The 12,358-nt window shown below is 37.3% G+C and overlaps 1 protein-coding gene across 1 annotated transcript in view; it reads left to right on the top strand.

Moving 5' to 3' along the window:
- The window catches only part of LOC103201376 (dystrophin-like), a 2,052,823-nt gene that overhangs the window by 84,649 nt on the left and 1,955,816 nt on the right, over positions 1 to 12,358 (top strand). Inside the window, exon 6 of the mRNA XM_042781676.1 lies at positions 7,629 to 7,804. Coding sequence (XP_042637610.1) covers positions 7,629 to 7,804 — 176 coding nt within the window. The remainder of the gene's footprint in view (positions 1 to 7,628; positions 7,805 to 12,358) is intronic.

Here is a 12,358-nt window from a genome sequence, read left to right as displayed (position 1 = left end):
GTGCCCATCAACAGAAGAATGGATAACCAAACTATGGAACATACACACAATGGAATATTATGCGACCCTAAAAAATAACGTAGAATTGGCAAAACACTGCATAACTTGGATGAACTTGGAGGACATTATGCAGAGTGAAATAAATCAATCACAGAAGGACAAATATTGTATTAGCCCATTATTGTAAAAAGTCAAGGAAAGGTTTATATATGGAAGGAAACATTCTTTCTTGGTTACCAGGCGTGGGAAAAGAGGGGAGGGAACACTGCTAGATAGGTAGAGACAGTGTTGATTTGGGTGAAGGGAAGAGCAATGTACCAAATGTGAGTGATCAACACAGTGACATTGAGGAAGAAGAAGTCATTGAGAGGTACATGGGAGGTACAGACAACAAAGATGAACCCTTTTGCACATACAGTACTGCATTATCAGTGATGGCAAACATGGGTATATGGTTGGATAGATCGGTGGACTGGCTGAACTATTAGGTATGTGTATGCAGGGGGAGTGTGCCCTTGACCATGTGTATGGTTGGCAAACAATGTGTCTACAAGTATATTTGTATGTTCTATAAGAATGTCCAGGTATATGGTAGAGCTGACAAGAGACAAGGTTGTAGTCACTTCTTGACCCCAACAGGGAGCAAGTAGTTGGACCTGTGGGCTCAGGACCATAGTTGCAGGGAACATTAAGCTCAATTGGCATAACATACTACACATAAACATTGTTCCACATCCAACTTTGGCAAGTAGCAACTGGGATCTTAAAAGCTTACAAGCAGCCATCTAGATGCAACGATGGGTGTCTCCTCATCCAGAGCAAAGAAGAATGAAGGAGACAAAAGACGCATGGAAACAATTAGTCCAAGGAAGTATGGTACACCATGTGATCTTCGGCCTATACGACTACAAGACCAGAAGAACTACCACTGTCAACTACTCAGAAGAGGATCTATGTAGGAGATCCTGGATAGAGTGGGAGAATAATGTGGAACAAAACTCAAAGTCATAAAAAAAGGACCAGTTTTACCGGTCTAATAGAGCCTAGTGAGACCCCTGAGACTAGCCTCTAGCTGCCCTTCAGGTCTGGAATTGAAGCCACTCCTGTAGCTTCCAACCAAACAAAAGACAGGTATATGAGCTGAACATTTACGTTAGGTAGATACACTCCTTGGAGAGATCAATCATGGGAGGATAGAAGGGCTGTGTATACATAGGGAGACAGTTGGTGGGCCATGGTGCATGTGAGGGAAGGACATAGGGAAGATGTGGCTATGGGGAGGAAGTGGGAGGAGAGTTGTTGCATTGTGAGGGATTATAATCAATGTCATGAGACATAGTGTATGTGAACTGCTGTATGGAAGATGAATTTACTTTGTAAATGTTCACCCAAATCACATTTTTCTTTTTAGAAAAGAAAAGACCACATGGTCTAAAATTTTTAATGATTTTAAGACAGTGACATTAGAACATTAAACCAAGAGCAAGACCCCTGTGAGCATGGGCTCTTTGTGACTGCACAAGATGCAAACCCAGGAAACCAATCCTGCTTGCAACATGCTTTTGTGAGAGATGTTAGCATTCCTGTCTTGCAAAGGAAGCCAAGAAATCAGAGTGCTGAGATAGCAACCATCCTGTTCCAAGTATCATGGCATGCAAACTATAGCCCAGTGATTGAGAATTGGGGAGCCTACTCAAAAGTCGCTACTTTTAATCATTGTAAGGGGAACCAGCTCCCCAACAGCTCATTCTTAACGATAGTTTTTCCATTGTTAGTTAACTGAAAGAACAGGTTAGTTGAATTTCTAGATGGGTTGTTGTTGTGTGCCATTCAGTGAATTTCAACTCATACCGACCCTACAGGACAGGATAGAACTGTCATAGAGTCTTTCCTACACTGTAATCTTTGTGGTGGTGCAGTGCCTAAGGCATCTGGCAGCTATCCAGAAGGCTGGTGGTTCAAACCCACTAGCCACTCCTCAGAAGGAAGGTTGCACAATCTACCTCCATAGTGATACCACCTCGGAAACCCAAGAAGGGGTTGCTATGAGTTGGATCTGACTGGACGACAGTGAGTTTGTTTTTAATCTTTGTGGAAGCAGGTTACTAGGACTTTTCCATGTAGAGCAGCTGCTGGGTTTGAAGCACCAACCTTTAGGTTAGCAGCTGAGTGTTTAACCATTGTACCACCAAGGCCACTTCACACAACTGTAAACACATATGCCAACAAACACACACACAGACACACAGAGAAAGATATATACATATGTATGTAATTAATGAGAATATTTGAAATTCATTTATGGTATACTTATAATCAAAAGGGAGCTCTGGTGGCACAGTTCCTAAGACATTTGACTGCTAACCAGAAGGCTGGCAGTTCAAACCCACCAGTCACTCCTCAGAAGGAAGATTGGGAAATCTACTTCTGTATAGAGACTGACTTGGAGACCCAAGGAGGGGTTGCTGTGAGTCAAATTGACTCAATGGCAGTGAGTTTGGAGTTTGGTTTTATAATCAAAATGGAGAAAGATGATGGCATAAGAATTTGGTTAAGTAGACTCAAGGTTAGTTGAGGATAATTCAACTTCTATTCTAATTTTGACCCTGCCCTAGTAAACATTCCAAAGAAGGTAGTAAGTTATTCTCAGATTTGGAGTTGTCCTAACACTAATACATTTGAATGACAAAATCATAATTCAAAAGATCTTCATATATTGGAATGATAAACTTAAAACAACAATTTTGGGAAAAATGCATTGAAATCTTTTTCCAAAAGTAGTACTTCGCAAAAATTTTTTTAATAGTCAAATTCATTTATTTCTGTTTCTTTTCAATTATTAGAAATTGCCTTGCATTTTTAAATATTCTTATTATCTTTGAGAATATACACAGCAGAAGACTTCAACAGTTTCTACATGTACAATTCAGGGACATTGGTTATATTCTGAGTTGTGTAACCACTGTTACCCTTCTTTTCTGAGTTGTTCCTTCCCCATTAACATAAACTCACTGTTCCTTAGGTTTCCTATCTAATTTTTTGAGTTGTTCATGTCAATTTGATCCCATGCAGAAAATATTTTATTGTAGAAATTTGGAATAGAGGGGGAAAAAAAGAAAATACATACCATACAATAGAAATTATCTATAATTTCTTAGCTGAGAAACAAACACCAGTAATGTTGATATCTTGCATTTTTACTCAATAACACAATGGCAGCATTTCCTATAGCTTAAAAAATGTATACATGTACAATACTCTATATATGCATATTCCATGATTCATTTAACAAATTAGCCACTGGTATTAGGTTGTTTTCAATATTTTATTGTTATAAATGATCCTATGAATAGGGATAAATGTTATATCCAACTTTCAACATCAAAATAAATTTAATTGCTGAACTGCTAACAGAGGGCAATCTGTTTTTTGTGGAAGTTCAAGTGAAACTTCCTTGACTACCATATGTCCAGTGTATGTACTTATTTTGGAATATTAATCATTAGCCTTGTAAAGATCTAACTTGAAAAAATTTATTTTTCAAAGGAAAGATAACAAACAAACAAGCAAACACCTGACTTCTACAGAGACATTGAGCTGGCTGGGGCCAAGATTAGTTTTACTGGTTTTGTTTAACTTGCTTACTGGTATACAACAGTCATATAGTCATATATATCACTCACCTTATCTCACTTATATTCTTTATGGCTGTCATGTCCCATACTATACTATAATATTCCTGAAGTTGGAGATTTTGCTTATTTCTGAATGCTCTGTAGTGAATACTGAGTCAATAAATGTTGGGATTTAATTGAAACATTGTGGTTTAGCTGCTGAACATCTTAAGCAATTTTAGATTCCTTTAATTGAAATATACTGTCCAAAGTAGGAAACCCTGGTTTTTGGACAGTGGTCTGATGAAATCTCGTTATAGGAAATAAGTGAAATTGTAGAGCTTGGAATGAGATTTATCAGGGTCATGATTGTCTTGCTGCAGATCTTTAAATAGTCAACTACAAATGATCCTCAACTTTGTGAAGATTCAAGGTTCAAAACAGATTTTAACTGAAGGAAGTCATAATAAGACATGCTTCCACTAGGTATAAATATCTTTGCAAAGGGGAGAAAATTTGATACCATTATAAAGAAGACATTGTCTGCTTCTGTGAGTAAGAAATTGTACAGTAAGTGGGAGGTTATGCTAAATAACTTCCATAAGCCCTCTCCTGTCTATAATGTTAATGATTCAAACACATAGTTAAATGTTTACCAAAGAAAACCAAACCCACTGCCATCAAGTCCATTCTGACTCATAACAACCCACATTGGGTTTCCAAGGCAGTAAATCTTTGTGGAAGTAGGTTGTCCCATCTTCCTTCCATGGAGTGGATGGTGGGTTTAAACCACTGACCTAGTTAGCAGTCAAATGCCTTAGGCACTGCACCACTAGAGCTCCTTTAAGTGTTTATAGTCAAAAACTAAAAGTCCTTAGGAAATTTAGTAATGACCAATTGTTTTTAATTCTGATTATATGAAGTAGGTCTTGAAAGCAATCATCAATTTGTTATGTATAACAAATATACCCTATATTTACAGGGTTAAGGCACCACTGTTTTCTTATTTCTCTATCCCAAAGGAAATGCAATAGTATTTTCAATTACAGTGTAATAGTGGTTATAGTATAGAACAATTAGATATTCATGTGTTACTACTGTTTTATTTAAAATGACTTTTGTTTTGTTTTTAAGGTTTGCTATATTCTTAAAAGCAATTGCATAGTATAACTTGTTTTCATTTTCCTCTATCCTCCTATGGCACATATATCTAATTTCACAGTTGGTACTTGTGAGAACATGGTATTAAAATTTCAGTTTCACAGCCAAATATTCAGAAGCACAATTGTTCTGCACAATCAAATATAACTGTGACAAATAGCATTGCATTTTCATGCAGCTCTGCATTCTGGTTCTATGCATATACACTTAGATATTTTCCTAATTTACCAATATTCTCTACTTAGCATCATATACAACGAAGTTTATGCATGGTTTTAAAAATTTTTGAAAAGTTAAATGCTTTTGGAGTCCTGCAGAAAACGATGTTTTTTCTATTTGACTAGGTTGTTGTTGTTGTTGTTGTTGTTGTTATGTGCCGTTGAGTCAATCCCGACTCATAGCGACCCCTCCTTGGGTTTCCGAGGCAGTATCACTACGGAAGTAGGATTGCCCAACCTTTCTTCCGAGGAGTGGCTGGTGGGTTTGAACCGCCAGACGTCTGGCTAGCAGACAAGTGTCTTAGCCACTGTGCTACCAGAGCTCCCAAAGTGAACTTAATTTGAGCATGCAGTGGCCATTTTGTGCTGGGTACAATCAGGTTGTCTGCTATATGTAAGATGCTTTTAAAAGCTATGTTGCTTTCTATTTTCATTTTTGCATAACTTGTCAATGGTCAATGTCAATACATTTGTCTGAGGCTCAATGATTGATTTTGAATAATGACTCTTATAGAGATCTTAGAAAAGACAAGTCTTGTGCTTGGCACATGTAGGAACTCAGTATGAGTTAGACTTCAAAAATGTAGGTCTCTCAGGCATCAACATTTATAAAAAACTATTCTGTACAAAGAATGGCACATTTTAAATGTACATGTCAAAAGCAATTTGTATGTAGAAATCATGGCAAAGGATTTCATTCCTTCAATGTTAATCCCCTATTTGGATGATAAATGAGAAGGTGCTGGTGTTCCCCACCCCATGTCTTCCCTTTGAAGGAAGCAGTCATCACAGGTGGGCAGGGAGGATACCCCAAACTCCTCTATACCTCTTGAGAAGTTAGACAAGACCAGTAAAACTAATCTTGGTTCCAGCTAGATCACGGGCTCTGTGGAATTCAGACTTCTGTTGTTGTTGCTGTTTTGTTTTCTTTGGAAAATAAAATTTCCAAATAAGCTGGGCCACTATCAGGCTAATGATTGATATCCCAGAAAATAACTTTGCAATCCCAATGAGCAGCACTTCAGTGAGACAGAGAATTGGTGGTTGAGGAAGGAAAGTAGGTGCTTCACCATTCTAGCACTTGTCTCTATTAAAACTTGTGCACCAAGATGATGATTTGGTTCACAAAACATAGTATTCAAAAGAGTGATGTCTTACACCTCCAAAAATTGAAAAGTCTGAACAGAAAGCAAGTGTGATTCTAAATCACAAAGAATTTCTGGTAACATCTTTGGAAGCTCAGATATCCTTTTTTTTTGGCGATTTTGGTGAAAGTTTACAGAGCAAATTCACTTTCCATACAGCAGTTCACGTACACTTTGTCTCATGGCATTGACCACAATTTAACCCAATGCAACAGCTCCCCTCACACTTCCTCCCCATAGTTACCTCTTCTGTGTCCATCCCTCCATGTACTCCCGCCCCCTGAGCTGTCTCCCTGTGCATAAACAGCCCTTCTTTCTCCCATGATTGTTCTCTCCAAGGTTTGCATCTACCTCAGCATTCAACTCACATGCCTGTCTTTTGCTTGGCTGGAAGCCACAGGTGTGAGTTCAATTCCAGACCTGAAGGGCAGCTAGGGGCCATAGTCTCAGTGGTTCCACCAGGCTCTATCAGACTAGCAAACCTGGTCGCCCCCCCTTTTTTTTTTCCAAATGATTTTGAGTTTTGTTCACCATTGTTCTCCCTCTCTATCCAGGATCTCCTACATAGATTCTCCTCTGAGTGGTTGACAGTGGTAGCCTGGCACCATCTAGTTTTTCTGGTCTCATAGTAGTATAGGCTGAGGAACACATGGTGTATCAGTTGCTAGGACTGGTTGTTTCCATGAATCTTTGGTTTTCTTCATTCTTCTTTGCTCTGGATGAGGAGAGACCCATCGTTACATCTAGATGGCTGCTTCCAAACTTTTAAAATCCCAGTCACTACTCACCAATGTAGGAGGTGGAGCAATGTTTTGTGTAGTATGCTGGAAACTCAGGTATCTTAATATACTCAAAATTTTAATTCAAACAAGGGTAGTGTCCTGCTTTTTTATGTAACATTCAGTTGGAAATTATTTTTGGACACTAGGTTCTTCATGTTAATCTTTTACTGTACTTTTATGACATTCAACTTATTTGGTAAAAAAGGTCTTTGTGATAATGATGAAATAATTTTATTGAAAAATGTATAAAGGTGGCAATAATCACTGACCATGGTAATTAAAAATGTGTTCAACAAACTGTTAATGAACATCTACAGTGTGCCAGGCCACAGAATCAGTGCTGGGATACTTTCCATAAATTCACACTAATGTTGTAGAAACTTGAAACAACATTTCTAGTTAAATATCAGAATGGCACCCTAAGTGTTTTCTCCTTTGCTCTCTTTATTTTCTGTAGTTTGCCCAATAAATTGAAGAGGCACTAAGTTTATTTCTCGTTTTGAGATCACTTTCCTTTGCTATTTCGGTCAACATAACTTAAGTCAGATAAAACAATTTGATTTGGGTTCAATATGGTGCTATTTTGATCTGAAGGTCAATCTACCAACAAGCAGAAACAATTTCTCATTATTTTCCATCACCATTCCAAGTAGCCTTTACTAAAGTCTTTCGAGCAATATGTGACCTCTGTTTCAATACTTCTCGCAGATTTCACAGGCTGTCACCACCACTCAGCCATCACTAACACAGACAACTGTAATGGAAACGGTAACTATGGTGACCACGAGGGAACAAATCCTGGTAAAGCATGCCCAAGAGGAACTTCCACCACCACCTCCCCAAAAGAAGAGGCAGATTATTGTGGATTCTGAAATTAGAAAAAGGTGAGACTATTTTACTCATGGCTGTATCCCAAAATTCAGATGAAAAAAATTGTTGAGGAAAAATTCACAGCTGTTTTGGTGGCAGTGTTTTTACTTAAACAGTATTTCCAGGAGCCTTGGATGCCTGTAGTGTCAGTTAATTTAGTGGGAAAAAAATTATGAAGTGAATTTTAAAATGTGCCCAAGGAATCACTATCCTAACACAAGTTGGATACTCAGTGTAAGGACTGTTTTCTGGATTGAAAGAAACCACAGGTGAAACTTCCATGGATTCTTTTTAATACTGAAAGAATATTTTTTCCCTTCTTCTTCTTATAAGGGGCTTGCTTGTTCAGTGCTTTATTTTGCATTAAATGTCCTTCTTCCGGTAAAGGAAAGTAAATTTTCATGAAGAAGAAGTACACCTATAATAGATGAGATCCATTCTGCTAGTTTATGAGAACATAATGTCTCAATCTGTGCATCCTAAATCAAGAGTAATTACAGAACAGATTTCCTGTTCTTTGATATTTATAAAGTCTTATCTCGAAGGTGTTAGAATTTTTAACTGATCTTTTTGTGGATAGTCTGAACTCGGCATTGTACTTAGGTATTATGGAAATCAATGGGTATATGAAAATGAAAGGAATAAGTGCAAAGCTAGCATGAAAACCATAAAAATGGTATAATTTCCTTTTCATTCCAATTGTTATAATTCCAAGATTAAATAATAACCTTAAAATCTGCCTCAAGTTTCTAAGCCGCATATGTTTAGGAACGCATGGAACACTTGACAGTAGAATTTGGGTCTAGAAGTATGGGAAGAAGAATATATGTCTAAAAACAGGATGTTAGCTGTTCTAGAAAAAGGAAAAAAACTCTAGAAAAATTATCCAAATACATTATTTGGAATTTCATACTTTTCTGTTAATTTGTGGCTTGTAATCTAATTTGATAATTTCAAAGCAAATAACTGGACCTTTTCTTCTAGGGAGGGACTGCTTGTCTGAATGAATTCTCTATTCAAGAGGTTGGCAAACTATGGCCTACAAGCCAAATCCAGCCTACTCCTAGGTTTTGTGTGGATGGCTTGTCTTTTGCATTTCTCAAAGCTTGAAAAAAATCAAAGGAAGTATAATATTTATGACATAAAAATGATATGAAATTCAAATTTCAGTTTCCATCCATAAGGTTTTATTGGAACACAGTCACACAGCTGCATTACATATTATTGATGGCTGCTTTTACAACACAACAGCAGAGTGGTTGTGACAGAGACTTTATGTGCCACAAAGCATAACATTTTTAGCATCTGGTCCTTCACTGAAAAAATTTTGGACCCCTTCTCTAGTCAAACCAAACCAAAACCAAACTCACTGCTATTGAGTCGGATCTGACTCATGGTGACTCCTCCTTGGGTTTCCGAGGCGGTGTCCCTACAGAAATAGATTGCCCAACCTTCCTTCCGAGGAGTGGCTGGTGGGTTTGAACTGCCAGCCTTCTGGTTAGCAGTCAAATGCCTTAGGCACTACGCCACCAAAGTCAAACCATTCTCAAACTTGTCGAACTTCTCTTTGGGACGAAAACTTTCAAGGACTCCTCATGATTGTAGTTGAAATTTTAACATTCATTGATGGAGAAAACATCTACTGGCAAAAATAAATCAGTAAGACTCTTAATGAATTTACTTTTTAAACATCCTAATAGCACATATATTCATTTCTTTATAGTCATGTTAAATATGGTTCTACAGAAGAAGCTTGGTGCTCATAGGAATCTGTGATTAGTTGCAAAAATGTAATAGTTCTCCAACAGTTCTCCCAACAGAGTATTTAGAAATCGAGTTACCTCACCCTCATAATGCTTTGAGGTCCCATCTAATACACAAATTACCAGAGCAAGTTGGTTCTCCTCAATCAGTGTCATCAAAAGCTTATTCTTTGCTCCTGTTTGGAGAATGCTTTTGCTTAGATAAATGTGTATTGACTTCTTTTTCATTTATAGACAACAGTAGCTACTGGTGAAAGATGTTGTCTCTGAAATTCCATTTGTATCATATGCTCTCAGCAGTTTTTGTTAGTGCTTGGAATGAGATATCAAAACAGGAACATAAAAATAGATCGCTTAAATAAAAGCTAACACATATTGAGTATTTTATTATGTTCTGAAAACTAGATTAAAGACTTTATCTGCATAGTTTATGTATTCATGTCCATAACCATTCAAGGTAGGTATTGCTGTTATTACTATGACACACAGGTAGCTACAGAGTGCCTGAGCAAGAATTTTATCTCAGGCATTCTGGTTACAGAACATGAATTTGGAGTAAAATGTATCTCTATTCATCTATGACTTGAGTGACCTTCTGTCTTGGTTTGCCTGAAGCCATTCCAGGTTATACCTGTTTTCTGAGCATAATTATGGAAGCTCTAACTTTCACTCTCGGAAACATCTGGATCTGAACAGTATAAGTATATGGACACTCTTAGATTAATGAATTTAGACTCTTTGAACTTAGAAAGTAAAAGAGCAAACATGAGTAGATAATTAAATTTAGTGATTGAGAATTGTTTACAGGATGGAACCTGATTGAATAGGATGCAGTGCTCATGAAGGCATCATGCAAATGTGAATGAAAGCTTTGTAGTGGCCAGTATGTCCTTCTCTTGTCTCATATGAGAACAGCTAAAATTTAAATGTGACTACTCTATTCATGCTGCATTTTAAACATGAACACTATATCCTTGACTATCTATGGAATGCTGTTCTTTTTAAAATCATGTCTTCTTTCAGCTTCTATGACATGCCAGTTACCAGTTCTCCTTCTATCTCTCTTTACCTGACCTGCTTTAATCCTTCTGCTTAATTCCTCTGGGAGTATCCCATAAACCTATCTTGTTACCCTTCTGACTTCCTTATCTGAACTGTCTCATCTCACTGATTCAAGTCTGGCCTCTAAGTGAATGCCTCCTAAATTGTATAGCTCCATATTGACTTTCTTCCTCAAATTTCACTTTAGTATCTCTACAGCTAAGATGTGTGTACTTCCCTCCGTGCATCCAACCATTACTGCAATTTTTATTTTTATCAAATCCAAACATTTTTCCCTCCAGTGAACCATACATAGTTATTAATATGCTGCACAGATTTAGTTATTATAATCCATTGCCTATATGTCTAAAGGAGAAGCAAATATTGCAAGAATGATTTGTTTTGAAATTAGAATTACTGCCTGTTTTAATTCCTATTTTATAATCTCAGGCAAGTATCTGAGTCTCTAATTTAGAATCATTACTTTATAAAACACTCTAAGGATTAAGTAAGAAGTGTTTAAGGTAGTGCTTGTGAAGAAATAAGCATTCGACAACTGTGATAGTTGTTGTTATTCTTGTTTGGTTATGGTGGAAGTGATGGAGGTGGAGGTGATGATAAAAGTGATGTTGGTAGTAGTGTCGTTGGTGGTGTTGGCCATGGTGGCAGAGTTGAAGATGATAGAGGCGGAGGCTGCAGTGGTAATAGTTATGGAGATATCAGTGGTGGTGGTTTTGGAAGTGGTGGTGATGATGTGGGTAGAAGTGGTGTTGGTGGTGGAGATAAGTGTTGGACATGGAGGAGTGGTGGTAGTAGTAGTGGTGACTGAGCTGGTGTTGAAAGTGGTAAAGGTGGTGGACCAGTGATGGTGGTGGCAATGCTGGTGATTGTGGTGGTAATGGTGGAGATGAGGTCCTTTAATATATATGGGGAAAAAAGCATAATAAACATTATCTCATAATTAATGTATATAAGAAATTAAACTCTTCTGTTCTTCTTCAAAACATAATTCACTTCCTGACTTACCCATTTTTGTCAATCTCTGTATCTTACCTTCCTCTTTATTTATCATTACTTCACTGTATTATTGGCCCACTGCTATCATTTCAGTCTTTTTCCAATCATTATAACTGCCAACTCTCTAACTCGAGCCAGACACTTCCCTTTGATGATGCTTTGCCCTCTTTCTTAATTAATGTATCTCAAATGAATATACCTACCTGTTGCTTTTATGCTGATCCTCTGGACCTGAGAACCCCATAACACTAATTGTCTCAGCATAAAATACAAGGTCTTTTTTATGGTATCAGTATAATTTCTAATCTTATTTTATTACCAACACCCCCTAAATCTTTCCAAGCCAGTAAATTGCATAACCTTTTTTTGCTACTTTTTTTAAAAAATAATTTTATCTATTTATTTTGTTGTTGTTGAGAATATATATAGCAAAACCATACACCAATTCAACAGTTTCAACACGTACCATTTAGTGACGTTGATTGCATTCTTCAAATTACGTAAATATTCTCACCCTCATTTTCTGAGTTGTTCCTCCCTCATTAACATAAATTAACTGTCCCTTAAGGTTCCTATCTAATCTTTCGAGATGCTTTTGTCACTTTGATCCTATATAGATAGTTCTTAAAAGATCATAATGTTCAAGGCAGACTTTTTTTTTTTTTTTTAGAGCTCTGGTAGCATAGTGCCTAAAGCACTTGACTGCTCACCAGAAGGCTGGCGGTTCAAACCCACCAGCCACTCCTC

This window comes from Orycteropus afer, unplaced genomic scaffold (genome assembly GCF_000298275.1).
Source record: "Orycteropus afer afer isolate SDZICR_OR568_19922 unplaced genomic scaffold, OryAfe1.0 scaffold00148, whole genome shotgun sequence".
Taxonomy (NCBI): domain Eukaryota; kingdom Metazoa; phylum Chordata; class Mammalia; order Tubulidentata; family Orycteropodidae; genus Orycteropus; species Orycteropus afer.
The sequence above is the reverse complement of the archived record's forward strand: the minus strand, read 5'-3'. Positions and strand labels throughout refer to the sequence as shown.